This window comes from Melopsittacus undulatus, chromosome 4 (assembly GCF_012275295.1).
Source record: "Melopsittacus undulatus isolate bMelUnd1 chromosome 4, bMelUnd1.mat.Z, whole genome shotgun sequence".
NCBI lineage: Eukaryota > Metazoa > Chordata > Aves > Psittaciformes > Psittaculidae > Melopsittacus > Melopsittacus undulatus.
Window position 1 is genome coordinate 19,293,286 of NC_047530.1, and position 20,087 is coordinate 19,313,372.

General features: G+C 40.1%; 1 protein-coding gene across 1 annotated transcript in view; it reads left to right on the forward strand.

Moving 5' to 3' along the window:
* SYNE2 (spectrin repeat containing nuclear envelope protein 2) overlaps window positions 1-20,087 on the forward strand; it is a 166,728-nt gene that overhangs the window by 90,858 nt on the left and 55,783 nt on the right. The window contains 18 exon segments of the mRNA XM_034061427.1: window positions 1,976-2,191; window positions 3,976-4,182; window positions 5,188-5,259; window positions 6,156-6,268; window positions 6,522-6,663; window positions 7,644-7,775; window positions 8,356-8,508; window positions 8,753-8,959; window positions 10,117-10,218; window positions 11,294-11,413; window positions 11,582-11,782; window positions 13,317-13,490; window positions 14,045-14,176; window positions 15,461-15,657; window positions 16,704-16,836; window positions 17,753-17,935; window positions 18,360-18,506; window positions 19,816-19,992. Of these exon segments, the coding sequence (XP_033917318.1) occupies window positions 1,976-2,191; window positions 3,976-4,182; window positions 5,188-5,259; window positions 6,156-6,268; window positions 6,522-6,663; window positions 7,644-7,775; window positions 8,356-8,508; window positions 8,753-8,959; window positions 10,117-10,218; window positions 11,294-11,413; window positions 11,582-11,782; window positions 13,317-13,490; window positions 14,045-14,176; window positions 15,461-15,657; window positions 16,704-16,836; window positions 17,753-17,935; window positions 18,360-18,506; window positions 19,816-19,992 (2,808 nt within the window).

The following is a 20,087-nucleotide window of genomic DNA, read 5'->3' on the forward strand; positions in this document are numbered from 1 at the left end:
GGGGATGATTCTCCTCCCTGCTACTCTGATCTAGTGAGATCCCATTTTTCCACTTCAGTGTTTTGCTATACTGTGACAATTCCATATGTTATGGAAATACCTGTAGAGAGTGATATTTTTCTTTTTTTTTTAATGATGTACTTACAAGTTCAGTTACTATTTGGAGTCAGAAAGGCATTAATTTTCATGAATGGTAAATCTATTTGTTTTCCCTAGAAATGTATGTATGTGTAGAGATTTCTGAAGTTGATTATGTTCTCCATTTAGAGCTTAACTGCATGCTAAAATTAAATAATTCCTACTATGTTAGTGATTGCTAAACGATACCATGTCCTCCCTCTGGCATGTTGTCTCTTCCGTGGAAACATATGTGCTTCCAAATTCTGTTATAACAGCCTAAAACATGATTTAGGATTCAGAAAAACATTTGAACTACTGGATGAGGAAGAAAAAGATGGGTTGTAGTGGTAGGTGACTCCCTTGAGGTTAACAGGGGGTCCAGTACTCTAGACAGATCCTACTCTGAGAGAAGTCTACTGCTTCCATGGCACCTGGGTTAAGGGCATCACCAGGAAGTTTGGTTGCCTGGTATGGTCTTGGAATATTATCACCAAAACATGCTCATCCATATGAGTAATTCTAAATCTGTCACACGGTCAGAAGGTGAACAGAAAATTCTATGATTGTGTTGTCAGCTACGCCATGGTAACCATCTGTTGGTGCCTCCATGAAGTGTGCACAGACAACTATGCAGACCATACCATCATGTTTCATCGAACTAATTTGACTGTATATCTGAATTTCTATTTCTATGGGGGAGGTGGGACCAAGTTTACTGCAGTAACACTGTCTAGCTGGGGAGGGGCAGAGCATGCTGACAGTGTAAACTAAATGCTTAGGTGCACATACGTGTGTGATGAAAGGGTGTCAGCACAGTATTATACATGTGTACTGTTTTGTTATTTAGATGAATGAACTAGAACAAACAGGCCTAGAACTAGAGTTGAAAGTTTCTGGTGGAGGTTGAAGTAAGTTGGTACATTTTTATTTCTTCAGTCATGTATACCTCAGGAGCCATAGTTAGACTGTTCTGGGAATTGTAAGCTCAGATACCCTTTTTGTGTTTAATGGCACTGTCCCATGGTGTCCCAGAGGCAAAGGACAGTAGTGATTAAGACATTGATATGTGAAACCATGCGCTTTTGCTCCCTGTTCTTCTGCCAAATCTCATCTTATCATGAAGCTTGTACACTACCAGTGACTGTCTCAGCTGCCTGAATGTATGTTGTAGGGCCGTGGTAGTGTATAGGTAATTTTATTCTTGTGGTGTTTTGCTTGACTTACTTATCAAGTATCAGTATTTGTATGTATAGAGGTATATATACACCTGTACAGCCTTCCAAGCAACTGCAGATGTCTTAGCACATTCTAGATTTCTCCTTATTACAAAGTGTGCATTATTGCTTTTTAAAGAAGTGCAAGTTAGAAAGAATTACATGAGACATACTTAAAAATATATATTATTTTTCTGTGTGACCTAAAGCCCAAATAAAGCACTGATTGAATTTTGGAACAGAATGTGTGCAAGTAGCTTGTAAGCATTGCCCGACAGCTTGCTTTGCAGCTTATAAACTGTATTGCTTTTACATCTAACTCCTGCAGGAAAACATCTCTCCTCAGGGGAAAGCTGGTTAATGGTGCGTCATCCCTCTTCCTCTTGTTCACGTATACCTGTGCAGATGCAAATTGCTGCCTGGAAACCTGTTACACCAGATCCTGGATCATCTGGCTGCTGAGTTTCCCTTTCTTTTTTTCTTTTTTCCTTTTCTTTCTTTCATTTTTAATTTGGGAACATGATGGTAGAGTTGTTTCAGAGCTCTGTGATTGCAAAAGTTAAATATTTCCCACTGGTAAGGGGAAGGGAAAGAAAGGATAAAGCAGACAGATAACATTTCTTCCATGTGCTTTCCTTCAGAGTGACAAGCCGCCTCCTGTCCCTGACATCACCTGGGGCACTCGAGGGAAAGCTGTGGGTCCCAGCAGGTTGGAACCAGAAAAGATCCTCCAGGTGTGCCATGCCCAAGTTGCCGAGGTGGAGCAGTGGCTAGACAAAACTAAAGTGTCCCTGAAGTCAGACCCCCAGACCCCGAAAATGCAGCATGCAGTGGAAATGCAGCTTGCCTATTACCAGGTAAGACAGAGCAGACAGTTTACTGCTGCTCTCCATACAAGTTGCACTTCCCTGAGGTGTGTGTCTGCAGAAAAGCAATGCTTACTGCTTCTGCTCTCCCCACTTAATCGCCTTCATTACACTGTACAGAAAGCATGTAACTGCTTGGCTTCAGTTTCAGGTGCAGCTTTCTGAGGGCTTAGTTACAAAAAATATCTTTAGATTTGGGATCTTTATGCATCTGGGGATTTAGGTAGAATTCTTGAGTATTTTAAAACTTTTTTTGTCTTTGGGTGATTTTCAGAAACATGGCTTAGTATAGTTTGAATCCTCCATTAAAAGTTAATTTTTCATTGGTCTCAATCATAAAAAATCAGCTAGGATAAAAAAGCTATTTTTTTATTTGTTGTTTTTTGTGGCACTTGCACTTGATTCAAAAGACTGGAGTAAGAATGCTTCTCAGTTGGTAAAATTGTCTTTATGTAGAGCAGCTGCCAGCATAGGTAGAAAAATAGGGGCTGGTCCTCTGCTTTCTGTGAGCTGTGGTGGTATTTGGACCTACCACCAGGGCATCCTATTGCCATGTCCAGATGGCAGCAGGATAGGAGTAGGTGGCACCTGTTGGTGAAAACAGGTGGATGCAAGTAGGACTGACATGAGAGGGTGGGCTGGGTGGTAGCCTGGCATGCAGCTTTTTTCTCTGGTGTGCAGATCATAAGAAAGTGGCAGGCATGCCACTTTTAAGTTCCCTGTGGTGTACAAGTTTGCTCCAGGCACTGTCTCTACATAAAGCAACAAATTTCACTTGTTATAAAGGAGCCAATACCAAAATGTCCCCATTTAAAATTGCTAGGAGACATTTCCAGCTGTTTTTTTGTTGTTGTTGGGTGGTATGGTTCTTTAATAGGAACTGAGCCATGCCAAGAAATGCGTCCAGGTTTATGCTGTTATTCAGCCAAGCACTCGGGTGCTGAACTCTGCAGGAATTAGTATCTTGAATGCACCTAAGTAACTGTGTCTGGATCCCTTTCGGGGTTTGTGTTGGCAAAGGCAGAGCAGTTCAGCTAGTAAAAACAAGGAGGCTTCAGGCAGCTGTAAGTGCTGCTGAACTCCTGTCAGCATTTAATGACTTGCCTCAATGTTAATAATTTGGTAGTGGTGGGAGGTTTTTCTAACCTAGTCAAGATCTACAGGGAAAAACTCAAATAGCATGAAGCAGAAACAGCCTCTAGATACGGATGTATGATGTGAAGCAGTTAATTTACTACAGTTGATTACTTTGCAGTTGAGCCATAGTACCTTGTCTCCACACTCAGCTGAAAAATGTGAGTTTAAAGTAATGCAGTAACTTTGGTTCACAACAGCTTGAATCAAAAACCAGATCCCAACAGATTACAATAATAGCCTGGCTGACATACAGTAATGTTACTATGTTTTGGTAATTCAGCATCATTCCTCCCAACGGGTGATGTGATCAGTCTGTGTGCTGCCTCCTTCCCCACTGAGGTGTGTTGTCTTCTTGGTTGCATCCAAATGGAGTCTTTCGGTTCTGCTCTCCTCATTTATTCTGTATCTGAGTTAATACAAATTCCTGCAGAGGCTATTGTTGTAACACTTTCAAAACTAACTGTACCAAATTTATTTATTTAATTGTTCAGAGAAAATCTGGGGGGTTTGAAGCTACGTCTTTTTTTGCTTCCATGTTCCTTTTGGCGGGGGAGAAATATTAGCATTGACTTCAGAACATTATCAGGAAAGGAGTGTTGTACTTCTAAGAATGAGTAATTGACTGCTGTCCCTTCTAGGTGGTGATAGCAGACATTGAACTAAAGATCCTTAATTTAATGGAAGATTCTGGGGCTAGTGCAGACTATGAACAAGAGGTAGAAGCTCTTTCCCTGAAGCTGAAGGAAGTGAAGTGCAGTTTAGAAGAATTCCAGATGATGCTTCAAGAAAAATGCAGTGAAGAACAGGTAAAGCATATGAATGCTATACAGAGCAAGAGTGAGAGAGTTATGGCGCTTTAATGTGTGGTAGTTGCTGAAGAACAGTTAGAAGTAAGAAAGGGGGAAAAGTCAATCAGAAACATCAGACTTGCTATTGTTCCACTTTACAGTGCTGTAGAATTATTTATAGTTTGCAGCAAGCAGTGGATTTTTAATGAGTCTCTGAACAACATTTTTCTGCTTTAAGTTCTCAGTGACAAGTCACGATTTTGCAAGCAGTATGGGAAAGGGGTTATTTGTTTTTTTGGGGGTTTGTTTTTTTTAATGCATTTAAAATGCTATGGTATTCGTCTGTGACAGCATCACAGCAGAGAGGCCTTTAATCAGTAATTTTCTCTCTGAAAATCTGTGAATGGCAATGATAGTGACTGCCAGCTCTCATGGGCCACAGCTGTGCACTCTTTTCTAAGTTTTCCAGTGGATGAGACAGTAACTCCTGGCTTAGAAGCAGTCCCCACTGTTCAGGGAGCTGGAGAAGCTCACCTGATGTGCTTGGTTAAAGCGGCTGCAATCTCTCCAGTGCTGGAGGAGCACAGTCTAAGTGGGAGCTTGCATGGCCCAGGAGAGAATTAGTACTGGTAAAGGCTCCTGTTGAAATATCTCTGTGAGCACAGACAGATAAAAAATGCAGGTGTGTGAGCAAATTTATAAGGATAAATTACACATCCCTTTAATTTGGTCAAACAGGAAGAATAAAGGGTTAGTATAAACTCATTTGCTAACAGGAAAAACAAAACAAGCCTGGTAACTGTCAGGGAGATAAGTGTGAGGACTTCAGCAGCAAGTTAGAGTAGATCAAACATTCAGTAAATGGAACTGAAAGTTTGAAAGAGTAGCAGCTGTGTTTCAAACACTGCTGATTCTGTGTATGGTTAAGTCTGAGACAGCTCCACTTCTGCCGTTTCCCCAGACTGCACCTATAGGTTCTGCTGCCTTGTCAAGTCTGGAAGCCTTCCTACAGCATACCTCCCTTTACAGATTCACAAAAGAGGATGGAAAAGGCCCCTTGAGGTCTGACACTCAAATGGCTCTAGCATGCCCCAGTTTGCCCTTGCTGAACAGCCGCTCATTTGGCATGTGTTGGTCAGGGTGGAAAAAGGCCTCACCCCTAAAATCCCATGTCCAGAAGGTTTAGTAGCACTGCAAAGCTGGATGGTACCCTGCCACTTGCCTTGATGGCATCACCTGTCCTTCCAATCTCCTATCTTTGAAGCACTGATGTATTATGAAGTCTGACCTTATTGACATTGCTAAAGCCAAAGCTTTGTGAATGTTTTTCTATGTGCTAACTCGTGATGACTTTAAAGTTGTTAGCATGATTAAAAAATCCTACTATATTCTATGCCATGTAAACTACTTCTATTTTGCTAACTGAAAATTTGCTTTTGCCCTTTTCATGCTATTAGAAAAGAGTTAGAGAAAATGATTCAGCATGAACTGCTAAAATTGGTTACTCTTCACTCAACACTTTTTTACTAATGGAATTCTACCTCATATTTGAGCAAATCTCCATTTTCTCTTTCCTTTTTCTCTGTAGAAAGATGGCTGTTGATGGCCTTTAAATTTCCATATGTGCATATATTTTTTATGACTATTGGGTTTTGCTTTTAAAACTGGCTCAGGCAGAAATATATTCCATAAAAATACACATCTTCAGAAAGAGGTTTGTTTCTTAATCTCATGTTTACATATAAAGTGCATTTTATTCTGGTAGATATATTCTTATTTTATATTTATATATTTATTATTTATATTTAGATATAAGGAAGAAGTTCTTTACTGTGAGGCACTGGAATGGGTTGCCCAAGGAACTTGTGAATGCTCCATCCCTGGCAGTGTTCAAGGCTGGGTTGAACAGAGCCTTGGGTGACATGGTTTAATGAATGCTAAATGAATTCACATAAAATGTGATTGAAAAAGTACAATCAGATGAATACAGTGCATGTAATTTTACTGTTCACACTATTTTCTGTTCACAGGATCCAGAAATAAAAGCAGCTGCACAGAAAAGCCTCTTTGACTTCATTGAGTTGTGCGTGGAAAAAATGCAGCCACAGGTTGAGGACAGCGTGATTTCAAAATTAGAATCGAGGTACAAAATACCAAAACCAGTTACCAGATTCAGTGATGTGAAACTGAGACATGGAGGCTGTCAGCACGCCCATCAGTTGTTTCACAGGAAAGGAAAAGCCCCCCAAAAAAATGTATCAAAGTTTGGATTAAAGATCATCCATGCACTTGGTTTCACTTTTGTTTTGAGGCAGGAGCAAAAAGGAGTCTTACAAATCTAATTTTTCTTATTCTGTTTCACTATTTGCCATGCTAATAGTGTTTTCTCAATGCAGCAATGGAGAATCTGATCCAGAGAGCAAACTGGCTGATTCTGCTTTAGCTCCAAAGGACCAAACTGGTAATAAATGGCAGTATTTACAACAAGAGCTGTCATCAAAGATGAAATCTCCTCTCTGCCAGCTTGTGGAACCTCAGGTTTGTTTAAGTTCAGTAAAACACTCTTTCTGTGGTCAGTTGGTTGTGGTAAAGATAGCTATTAGGCTCTCTTCCTGCATTGTCATGTCATGTCTCTTCATCAGGTAACTGAAATCTGTGCAAACATTTTTCAGATGAAATTGTTACTGCGTACTGTTTTCATGATTGTCTTTTGATTTTAGTGCACAGTAATGATAGTAATGTCTCTGAAGTAGTGACTGCTAAGTATAGTGTGGGAGCACATTGGTGAATCCTTGTAATTAACATTCAGACAAGATGTTATCTGCTTAATTCTTTCAAGAGAACTAAGAGAGTTATCCAACAAGCTCCCAGATGATTTTCATGGATGTGGGTTAAGTCTCAGTTCTTGCAAGTTGAAAAAAAAAAAACAAAACATTTTTGTCAAAAACAAATCTCTGCCTTAAATTTTATTTGCCATTCACTGTTGTGTTCTGTCTTTCTCACGTATCAAAAGCAGAATTTGAATTGCAATAGGAGCACACTGTGTGTGTGTGTATATATATGTATGTATTCTGAACAGACTGCAAAATGTTACTGTTTGGACAAAGCTGTAATTTCTGTCATTAACAGTTTTGTTCACATTAAATTAAGATGACTGCATTTCCTGTTCTCTAAAATTGCTGCATTACATGGAAGAATATCAGTCATGTAGAAGAATGAATGTCAGCTTTTTGAGGCAAGACTTCCACTGCAGTAGGCAATAGGCCTGTCTTATCACAAACTACAACTTGTAACCCTTAAAGCTGGGAATCAGAGGCTGCTTTTTCAACCAGTGTCCCATCAGGGCGTAGACTACCCAACTGAGTTTTGCCAGCAAAAAGGGAACCCTGCTATCCAAGTGCTTTATATAATGCCTTGAAACTTTAAAGCTTTCTGAGAGGTGTGCTGTCTAGTTGCCCATAGCCCTGTCTTCATTTGAGCTTTCCACCTAATTACAATATTCTTTTTCCAAATGTTAGATTACAGCAAAGATGAACATGCTACCCCGAGGCATATTTGCTAGTGCAGGAACCCCCACCGTGGAAGAGCTGAAAACTTACACTGTCCAGCTGGGGGACCTAAGCCAAGAAGCAAACGTGGTTCATACACAGGTAAAAATGTCATGTCCTAGCATTGAAAAAAATACAAGGAATTCTCGACACAAGGCACTATTTGGGCACTGGGAAGCAGCAATAAGCATGTTATTTCAAATGGCACTCACTGTAGTGTAGCTTTTGCATCAGGTGTGGACTATGAAATAGAAATCAGCTTAGGATTTTGAGAAGAAACATTTCAAGTTTCAGCTATGATATTTCTGCTGCCTGAATCCTAAGATTTGCTAGTGTGGGTAGAACACCTCAAACTGTATAAAGCAAGGAGCCTGTGAATGATTGCAGTAAATCTGCAGTACTGGTGCTGACAAGACAAGTTCTGTTGTGCCCATTCATGAGACTAGAGACTTGTAAGAAGACCACAGCCACTCCCAATACGTAAATAGTCGTTGTCTCAGCTTTGGCCTTGACAGCTCTGAATATTATATGCATGTTACTGTCTCGTCCAAGTCTGTTCCTCAGTATTTCATTAATTCCACTTTGTTACTAGCTGACTGAACCTGTAACTTTTCACGAGTGAATAAATCTTAGCCATGACTTGGATGAAAGTACTGAAAACTTTTTACTTGCCTTTACCCAGGATAATGTTGCAGAGGAAGTCTCTTCTTATTTGGACAGAAAATTGTTTGAACTGCTTCTGGCAATCAGCCAGTGTTTGAATAACATGGAGGAGATGCTAAACACCTCAGTTCTCTCTGCTGAAGAGGCACCTGTGCAGCAGGCTCTTTACGAGGTAACTGTCCAAAAGCATCCAGGGAAAGAGAATCCCCAGTAGATTTCTTTTACAACAGAATGTATGTGGCATGATATTTTCTTCTGTCATTCAGGAATAACACCATCAAACTTGGTGTTGCACAGATTTGAGGCTATTGCTTTTAACAACAATTATCAACTTGAAACCTGCTTCTTTTTACGGTCAAGAGTCCTTGGATGGAGAGACCCTTTTCACTCTTGTTATCTTTCTTTCAACCCTTTAGACTATTTCTGTGGAGCTGCAAAAACTTCATGCTGATCTGAGTGATAAAAAGGATGATCTGAAGTCTGTTATCCATGCTGGTGGGAGCACAGATGTGTTCTCTGAGTGCTTTAACAACTTGCAGGCACGGCTGGAACAAACTCAAGCTGCCACTGCTTTAAGGAGCAACTCAATGAAAGCTGGGCTGGATCATAATAGCAATTACCAGGTACTCCACTGCCAAATGCACATCTTACTTCACACCATCTGTTAGGCTTGTCAGTGTTAATGCATTTGGGTTAGAGACGAGCAACCTATGATGGGTTTTCCTTTTTTTTTTTTGATACTAAACAAGCTTGTCTTGGCCTCTCAAGAAGCAAATTAATTTTCCTGTTTGCTGTTTCCAATGCTGACTACCATAGAGGCCTTGATCACAGGAGAAAATTCACATGCAGAAAGGATGGAAGTCACCTGAGATCCCATGCACACTGAGCTACAGGCTAAAGCAAGTTTCTGTATGTAGGGAGCAGACCAAGAAAGATTTTTGTATATTCTTTCTGCTGCTCTGTGGGCTCTTCCCCTTTTCTGGGTTCTTCCTCTTTGCTGCCATGTCTAGCACTGGGCAGCTATATATTGGAGGTTGATTTGACCCTTTGTATTTACTGTTCCTTTAGATTTTGTGCCACAGTAGCAGAAGCTATAGTTCTGCAAATTTGCCTTTTTTGTTCAGCTTCAGAAAAGCAGATAATAAGAAAGTCTTCTATAGATTCTCATGTTGGGCTAAATCTGCTAGCTGTTGCTGGGAAATACTCAGATCAGGTATTTAGGCTGAAGTAAGGAAAGAATATGTCTTTGAAATACGGTTTGCAATGTCCGTCAAAACTCCAGTGTGCTCGTCATCTGCAAGTCAGCCTAGTTCTTTACTGCTGAACATTAAAACAGTTCCTTTGAACAGTGGGATGTTGTCTCCAGACAGTAGCAGGACTAGTCTTGCAATGTTTGCTTATGCAGATCCACGGAGCTCCATCAGTGGCCAGTAATGAGCACGTTTTCAGAAGGAAAGAATTTGTTTCTTTATAAGTTTCACAGATTTTTATGGTCATAGAGGATCACTGTTATGGGAGTGATCTGCTTTTATACATAACACAGTCTACAGAATTTCCTTCTCTAAAATACTGCTTTAAATAATACACATGCTTTATTTTGTTGTGGTGGTTTGGTGTGTTTTTTTGTTTTGTTTTTTATTTTGTTTTTTTGTTTGTTTGTTAAGAGGAAAAAAAGTGCTTTTGCCATAACAAGTAATCATTTTGTTTGTTATGTAATTTTGTCTGGTTGTTACTATATTCCTGTTACATGATATACCTCTGATGCTTGTTTCTTTTGCAGAATGAAACCAGGCTTCTTTATGATCAGTTAACTGAGAAAAAGGCTGCTTTGCAGCAACACTTGAATGCAATACATGGACATAATATTTCTGAACAGCTTCAGGTAATTTCATTCAACATAAAGAAGAGGAAGAACTCTCAGTATTTGATTTTATTTCCATTTTTTTGCAGTCTGTTAAGTTTCATGTTTTCTGAAGTTTGAGTCTCACTTAGGTTTTAAGAATGGGAAAGAAGAGAGAAAAAAAAACCTTTTTTTGTTACTACACCCCTTTCTGTAGTCAGACCCAATTCCAGTCCTTTTAGTAGTTGGAGTGGAGGAACCAGTATCTCCACAGTCTCTCAGAGCAAATACACTCCACCTTCTGGCAGGGAAGAAAAGAGCTACATAAGTTAGAGCACTTCACATGTTATGTTTCTTTTTATATGCTAAACTAGTTTTTCTTTGTGGAAATAGGACTACAGTATTTATATCTACTCATTCAGCATTTCTGAGCACTTTATCATAGGACATTTGACCAGTTAGGCTATTTTCTTCAACTTTCATAAGGATCAGCAGAGAATTAAAATTCTCTACAGGTTACATATCTGCAGAATGGTCATCTGCTATCTGTCTGCTTCTTGGTGAAGCAACATTTTTGTTACAGGCCCATAACCTTGTTTATAGGCAGAATTTTTCTGCCAGGGTGAAAGCTACATTCAGAACTGCTGAATCCCCTAGCAAGGACTGTTGCCTTACATACATTCTGTCAAGTAACTACTCTTGAAAAAGGAATGCCAGAAGTATATAGCTTCCCTTCCTTCAGAAAGAACCTGACTCAGTCCACCCCTGGCTGGGTTGTTCTACTTCATAAGAAAAAAATGGTATTTTCTTGAGTACATGATTTCTTTTAGTGAGTGGCTGCTCTTGAATTAGTAAACTGAAGTGCATGTTAAATGTTGGAATGAGACACAAGACCTGAATTCTCTTCTGGCTGTGCCATAAGAACCCAATAAGCTGTGTCATGAATAATCTTACCTATTTAGTTTATAAGCTCATTGAATCTCAGTGTCTCCTTGTAAACTTATGAAGTGCTAGCACAGCAGATATCCAGCCACTAGATTCGCTGCACTACTAGTGATAATGGAAAGTTTAATGAAACTAGAACTCTTCTTAATAGCTTATTTTGTCCTTAATTCAGAAAACTGATGCCTGTGCTTTGGAGCTGCAAGACCTTGAAAACCAGGTAGCAAAACTGAGAGGCCATGGGGAAAGACTTCAGTTACCTATCACCTTAATCCAGGAAGTTCATAAATTAGAGGTAAGAGCACAATACAGTTTCCACCTACTCAGCAAGGTTTAATCCTCCAAACAATATATTTTCAGCATCAAAAGGCTGATGATTATTTTGCATTCTGGAAATGTATGTGCAGGTTTGTAAAATTCATTTTCATCCTTCATAAATCACTAAATTGTGTTTACATTGTAGGATGTTTTGGATGACATGTGGGGGATCCTGAAAAGAAAGTATGAAGAGCTGAACTCTACTTCCATCAGTAGAAGCCAGTACGAGGAGTTATTGCATGGATTTGCAGAGCTGGTAACTATTGGACAGGAGAAGATTGCACAAGATCCAAAGCAGCTAATCAAAAGCAGAGCAGCTCTACAGTCTCACCTGGAAGATCACAAGGTATAAGATGCTTATCACAGCACTGCTCAGATCAACATAGCAGGAGCACTATATTCTTTGACTGATTTCTCTCCAGTGTTATGGAGGAAAATAACTAGCTTATAGCATAGGGGAGGGATTGGAGTACCTGCAGGAAGCAAAGCAGAGTTTTTCCATAGATCAAAATAGGACACACTAAAATATGACAGAGAGGTTGTTATTACAACTGCAGTTTTGGTGATAAATCAAGATCAGGATGGCTTACCTCAGAAGATATTGATGTGTGAGGAAAATGCATGTACTCCTAATTAATGGTAATAATAGTGAGGTTCTTGAAGTTGCTGTCTAGCAGTTGGGAGGGCTCTTTTGCTTTCAGTATTCTGCTCTATCATGATCGAATGGAAGAAACTTACTCATAACAGCTCCTTAGCTCCTTTCCTAAATGAAGGATAGTTTAGATCCTCCCCTTGGCAGCCCTGCGTCCCTGTACCCAGCTGCTATGTGCTTGATGGGAGATGGCTGGGAATGCACCTGCATCTTCACTGTTCTGCTGTTTGGCAAGAAGGCCTGGCCAATGCTAGTCACTTGACGATGACTCTGTTATGTCAGTGCTTTGATTTAAGTGGTCCACATAGCTCAAACTTCCATAAGAATTGTTTCAGGATGCTAAGCACTGCAAATCACTACTCCAGAGTGGTAGGAATGGTGTTTGTCACTCGCAAATTAACCCTTAATTGTCCAAAGCAAAATGTTAGGAATTTATTTACAAAGGAAAGCAAAGAATATATCTGCAGTCCAAATACACATACATTGTTTTACAAAAGCAAAAAAAAAATGCAAAAGCCATTTTCCCTCCCCTGGTAATCAGGACTTAGCAGGATGTTCACATAACCTATGTCTGGGGTCTGGTCCTTCAATGAGGTTCTTGCACTTGGTCATTAGTCCTTAGTAAAGATGATCTTGACTGAAGAGTGTGAAGTTAAACCCTCAAAACTTTTTTGTGGGGGTGTTTTCTTCAGACATTTCTCAGGAGCTCAGCTGAACCATAGCTAAAGGAAACTGTTGCATTATACTTATCCCAAAGGATTACTGTGCCTTGCATACTACTTATCCCTTAGAACTGCTAATACCTTTGGTGCTTGGAGTTATCTTGCATCCAGGTGAAACAAATTGAATAATGGCTATCTAGTGATAACTACCTCATGTTTAATTATGAACAGTTATAGTTAAATTCTTCTTACCATCATCTTTGTACAGCATATTTCATAGTTCGTATTTCATATGAACTGAAGGTATAAATGTAAATCTTTTCCTTCAGAAATGCATATATGAAATTAGCGTATGCAACTCATCACTGGTTCCTGACTAAATGTAAAATGATCAGTAACTGCACGTCTAGGGGTGATGCAGATTTTGGATAGAAAGCTCCTGACTCCAGCTATGAGAGACCCTAAAATTGGATGGTCTTTTCAATGAGTCTTCTCTGTTTTCTTCCTACTCCTGCTGTGGGTGTGTGGTCTCTCTTAAAGAGCAAGTTTAAACTTGTTTTTTTCAGGACTTCTTCCATAGCCTTGTGACCCACATGGCTTTCATACAAGCATTTTCAAAGAAAGTGAGTCCTTCCATCCTACAAAACAAAGAGGAATTTTGGAGAGAGATGGTGAATGAAGTCACATTGCTGGAGCAGAAGGCCTGCCAATATGGTATACACTTAGAGAGCTTGTTAAAGGTAATGAGTCAAAAGAAACCCAGAGTAAAGACTGGAGGGAAGAAAAAGAGTTGCATCTAGGGAAACCCTTTCTGCACCAGTGATTTCTTAGTCAAGTAGTTGTCCTTTCATGCCTCCACTGGACAGCAGAAGTCTATTACTTGTTCTCTGTGTGTTTGGCTTTTTTCCTTGAAAACCTCTGAAAGTGGATGTTTCAACCCATTACTCTGGCATGGGTGGGAATTCATGACTTCTTACAGTCATTTACAGTGCTTGGACTGACAGAAGAGTCATTTAAGGCACAAAAATACCAGCACCACTTTAAATTAAAACTTGAAATAGATCTTAAAACACCCTTACAGAATAAAAAAGTAACTATACCACTTTAAAAAAAGAAATGTTAAAAATATTGGTGAATTTAAATAATTAATTCATCTGTGCTAAAGTCATCCTTCACCTTTTTTTTTGTGTTCTGTTTCATTAAAGCAGGAGGTGTTCCTGCTAGAATAAGCAGTCTAGTGTGGCAAAAATGCAGATAAATATATGTTATGATCCTGCTACAATGTATTTTTTAGGAATGGATGGAATTTGATGACGAATACCTAGTTTTGAATAAGGAGATGGAGGCAATTACCTCTACATTGCCTTCCATGAATTTGATTGATGAAACGGAAGAAAGATTGATGGAAAGGATTGCACTTCTGGAGGTATTTATGCATCTATCTTTCTGACTTGTTTTCTTCATGTGTCTGTGGAACTGACAAAAAGAATAGTTAGAATATGAGGAGAGGATTGTTTGCAGGGCACTGTTTCCTTTGTGTTTCCTGTGTGTGGATGCAAGCTGAAAATTTACACTTAAAAGTAGCAGGGATTTAGGCTACTAATTTCAGCCAAGGGCTACAAGTTTGTTTAAGTGGGAATAATGACTATAGCTACTTTAGAACTTGGTCTTCAAATACAAATAATTGGGAGAACATGGTGTGGTGGCTACATGGATCCCAAGGACAGCAGGGAGTCTTGGAGTGAACACAGAGCTACTTCTCTGTAACTCGGGAATGGTTTTCATGCCATGATGTAAAACCTATGGAAGAGGAGAATCAACCTAGTAGCTTCAAATATCTGAACTGCTAGTTCTGAACAGAAGGTCTACAGGTTTATCAGCTACTTTTAAAATCCTGAGAATTCAAAATGAAATCTTCTGATTTCTGTCTTCTGGGGGGAAGGGGAGGAGTCCCAGCACTAGAACTTAACAGTTTCAAAAACACAGCAGAATAAAGTTTCCTTATTCTTAATTCCTGTGAGAGAAATATCCCTATTAACAATATTGTACAAGCCCTTCATTCCTGGAGGCAAATCACACAATTGCTACTTTCTGCCTTTTCCCTGGAATTGATTTACTTCCTAAGCCGTTTTTTCTTTTTTTCCCTTTTTTCATTTTGACCTTGCAGTGAAGCACAGTAATGCTAAAATGATGCTTTGCTTTTTTTCACACGTCTAAGCAAACCAGACCACTCCTTTACTTAATGTCTTCACTGTTAATTCTTCATTCCCCCCTGCCACCATCATTCAATAATTACACCAACAGCTTCCTTCAAAAGACTGGTGACATTTTTAAAACAGGATAGAGTCTGAAGGCCCTCTAAGAACAGGAGGGCAATAACTTTCTGCTGAGGACAGTAATATGTTTGGACAGTGCAACCAGATGTGATAGTGTTTGTCCATTGCCTGAGGTTTAAATGTATCAGAAAAGCCCATCAAATCATAAGACAGTCATTCTGCTAATGTATGAAATTATGCTGAGATCTGTCTTGATCTATTCTAAACTGCATCCCTTTTGCATGTAATGAAATACAGGTTCCTTCTGTTTGGAAAACAAAATGCATGATAGAGGAAATGTGAGATTAAGAAGTTAGAACAGATTATATATACTGCTAGTTGTGTTTTCAGTTTTTAAAATATTATTGTTTTGTAAACCTCCTGTATTCTCATAGCAAATCAAAAACAATGTTAATGAAAAGCATGCCAGGCTGCACCAGATGGTGAAAGAAGGGAAGAAATTGCTGACTGCTGTGAGCTGTCCAGAAATAAGCTACCAGATTGGGAAGCTGGAAGAGCAATGGTTATCTTTAACCAAAAAAGTTGGCCATGAGCTACACCGACTGCAAACATTACTCAAACTCTTGGTCAGGTGGGTATAGGAATGCAGTTAGAGGTATCAGCTAGAAATTATTTTCTGATCTCCTGTTGATTTATTTTCTGAAATATGGCAGTGAATTAATAAATATGAGAGCTTCTTTGACCTAAAAATGAGGAAAGAAACCCCAACAAAACCAAACATAAAAGCAGTGGTGATCAGAAGAGTGGCGCCTTATTACACAGCTGATCTCTCACTATGTAGACAAGTCATTCATTTCCTGCTTACTTTGTAGGATCAATGTTTTAATTGCTGCCATTGCAAACTCAGTGCAATGGTGAGAGTTGCGTCGTGCTGCAATTTTTACATTGGAAGTGTTAATAGAAGCTCTGATCATGCTGCCCTAAGCATTTTGGACTGCTACGAATGCAAGCTAGCCTTGATTCATATGGAAAGGCATAATGTGTCAATCTGGGCTTGTACAATATCCACTTTACAAACATTTAATACTGGCTGATACACTTTTCTTTTGAAGCTCTTCAAGGGGGAAAGACCCCGTGTTTTCATATGCCCCAAGCCAACTGTTAGTGCAGTCCTGGCAGTCAGGTGGAGAAAGTCTGGGGCTCTATATCACAGTTCACTAGCTGATGTACCAAGCTTACCTTGCCTGTGTGCTCTGAGCTCAGGATGGCTGGACAAATAGTATGGACAGAGCATAGTAGTGTTTGTTGATATTTGCTCCTGCTGTGTATTGTGCACTGTATCTTGCAGTGTGCACAATCTTCTCTGGTGGTTTTGACCTCCAGCAAAGCTTTCTTCTCCCATGTGAGCTTGTCCTGGCAACTGCTGGGTGAATACAGAAAGAGAATTTCAGGGAGAGCAGACCAGCTGAAAAGAGCTGATAGGAACAGTTTTGTGTACGTCCAGCAGAACTGTTGTGTTGCACATTGATCCATCCTGTAGCCATTCTGTAGGGTTATGTAGCAGCATAGGTGCCAGATAGCACATGCCTCCTAACAGAGAGCACAACTTGGAGGAAGAGAAATGTATCCTAGACTCAGCTTGGAGATGTATGTTTGTGTGCTTTGTTTTCTCCGTAGCTACAACAGACACTCAGAGGAACTAATGAAATGGCTAGATTCTGCTCAGCAGAGAATGATCTTTTTGAAGGAGGAGTCTCTCAATGTGGCACAATATCCTGTCACCATCAGGAATAACATCAAGAGCTTGTTTGTAAGTAATTTCTCTTGTCAGGTTTAGAAAAGACATTGTGTCTTCCAGTGAAAATGACCTTTTCAGTGATTTTGTATTTGCCATGATCCAGAAGCTACCCACATAATATAGCATTGAATGGCTGTGGGTCCCAAAGCCACCCCATTATCTGTGTGAGAACCATGAGGATGGGAAGCTACCAAAGACCTTCCTTCAGGTTGGGAGGTCAGGTAGAGTGCATAAATTGGAATGGAGTCCTCATAACGAACTCAACTGCAAGGCATCACAGCCCAGACAGGATCTCTTAAACACCTGCAATGTAGTAGTATTATTTCTGTCTTGCTCCTGGTGCCAAATACAGCAGTTCAGCCAAGCTGATGGGCCACTTACCAACTGAATCTGGAGTGTAGGTATAGCGAACCCTAAGGCTGTTCTTCACTAGGGACCAGGTCTGTGAAGATGGTTTGCCAAAACCAGAGAAGAGAAACGTGCTGAATTACATTTCATGTTTTTGCATGTCCCCTGGTGCTGTGCCCCCCTTCTATGACTAGTCATGAGGTTCAGCCCCACTGTGAAGCCTGACAGAAAGAGTCTTGCACAGTGGGAAAGCAAACATCATGAAGGTGGACTGGTAGGTGTGAACTGGCCAGAGACCTGAGGACTGGGGTTGCTCCCCGGACTTCTGTGTGAAGTGGGGATCAGGATATTCCCAATCCCTGTGGAGCAAAAGGTGGAATTCAGCATTGGATCAAGGTGGGCAGGAAAAGGCCCTGCCTGCTGCCAGAACATGTTGAGTTTAGGTTTTCTGAACTTTACAAACTTGCTAAAAATCTGGTTGTTAGGGCAGCTCATCCTTTGACTGAAAAACTGGTTTGTCTTCTTTATTTAAAAAGATATATAAAAATTTACCCTCTCAAATTTCTCCTATGCATCTCAGACATTATCTAAGGAGATTGATGAAAAATCTTCCCTGAAGTCATCTGTAGTGAGCACTGCCAACCAGCTCTTTCACATTAAGCAAGGTGATACTGCAGCAATTAAGTCATCTTTGGCAAAGATTGAGCAAGAATGGGGAGAACTGATTACACAGCTCCCAGCCATCCAAGAAAAGCTTCACCAGGTGAGAAACTGCTGACATCTCTCAGTTCAAGCTAAGTAATTATTTTTAAATGTTGCTGTGGGATTCAGTTGGCTGCTCCATAAGGCACCTCCTTCCTAATTAGCTGTCTTCTTGCTTTCAGAATATCCCCAGTATTGTACTGTGGTTTAATTATTGCTGTGTTCTTTCTGGGCTGTTTTGTACATGTCTGTCATATTTACAGATTGATGTGTAAGTCTGTGACAGTTAGAATCTTGCTTCGAATTTCTGAATTTTCAACCTTTTCTTACGTCATATATCCTTCTGTAGTACAGGGCTCACTTTCAAGTTCATACCTCAGTAATTGCAATTATAGTGCCCGAGCCTTTCTAAAACTATGGGTGTCATCTCCCTTGATTTTTCTAACAAGTGGAGTGTAGAGGATTCATTATATGTTCTTCCCCAGCTTCAGATGGAAAAACGTTCATCACTGGAAGCTGTTGTTGACCTAATGAGCTGGCTGTACGATGTGGAATTTGAGCAGAAATACAAGGAGCCAATAAATGCACAGTGGAGTGCTGCCCAAGTCAGAAGCCTCCTTCAAAAGTACAAGGTAAATGAGAAACTCTAAGTCCAGGCCTTCTGCAAGGTGTTTAGCTGTAGAAAGGATAAAAACAGCCTACAAGCACAGTGATATCCTTCACCTTGCTGTAAAGAGGGTTCCTTAAGCAGTTTGAAAGGTGCCTTAGCATCTTCCTTTACAAAAACCTTTTGTGTATATGGCACACGAAACGCTTCCAGCTCTGCAGTACAGCTACTGCCTGCTGTGCTATAATCTCATGCTATCCCATCTGTCTTGGTTGTCTTTTCTGACATTTAGATTATGAAACGTGTTCACTAGGAAAGCTTTCCTTCCTTAGGAAGATAGACTCCATGTTTATGCTGTATTTTAGTCTGTCTTTTCAGCAAGGTATACCTTGTAATGGAGCTCCATAACCACGATCCGTTTAACTAGAGAACAGGGGTTTTGAATACTAAGTTTCATCAGCTGCAGTTCACAGACACATTGGTACTGCAGATAAGGCAAGTGCCAACATAAACATTTCTTCCAAAGTGCGTTAGTATAGCATTATATAACATTTTGGTCTATATCAGTCTGATTTGGTAGTTAGAACATGTGTGTCTTCTGCACTTGCCAGCAATGTGGGGATGTGTGTGCTAGGAAGAAAGCTGGGATCAGGGTCACAGATTCCTACAGGGAAGCAGCTACAGCTTCAGTACCTCTACTATGGTATTGCCTAGTGGCTTTTTTCCAGGTACTACTAGATACAGTAAGGAGCCCTTTCCTCCCTTCTTGTAAGACCTGAAATAAAAAGGCATTCCTTATGATATTCTCACTTTACATGTAGTTTCTCACTCATTTCTGTGGGCAAGGACACTCGTACTGGAGGACACTCTCCTCCCAAATATTCTGATACCAGGTATTTTGACAAAGGAGCATAAGCACTAGTCTACACTTGTCTGTCAGTCGTGGGAGTGTGGGAAGGCCTCGGTCTTAGTCTAATCTGGGCCCATGGCAGTGTGATGCTATTGCCCAACGGATAAAGTACTGGGTCTTGTACCTGTAGGTTTATTCTCTGCTCCAGCACTAGATCTTACCTTGAGCTAATCACATAATGGTAGGGATTTTCTGCAAAAGTTTCAGTGAACGGAAATAGCTACAAGAACGTAGAATGTTAAAAATTGAGAATTATTCCTACAGCTAGGTGTCTTTCAGAAAAATGGTTTAGGCCATGGTTCAGAATAAGCCATCAATGCTCCATAACTATACTTGAAACACCTGTGGAGCTGATCAGAATAAAACTGGCAAACTGATTGGTTTATGTTTTCGTTTTTTCCTATGTCTTCCCTGCCTCTTCCAGGAATATATGATGGAAATGAATGCTAAACAGTGGACAGTGGATTTTGTTAACCAGTCACTCTTGCAAATGAGCACTTGTGATGTGGAAAGCAAGAGATACGAAAGGACAGAATTTGCAGAGTATCTTGGAGAAATGAACCTGCAGTGGCACAGGGTGCAGGCATCTCTGAACAGAAAGGTTTGACCTAGTTTTTCCTACTATCTTTCTCACAGCTCTGGTCTTGCCTCTGACAGTGTTCTGTATTGTGCAAGCAGCCTTTCTCTCTGAGTCTG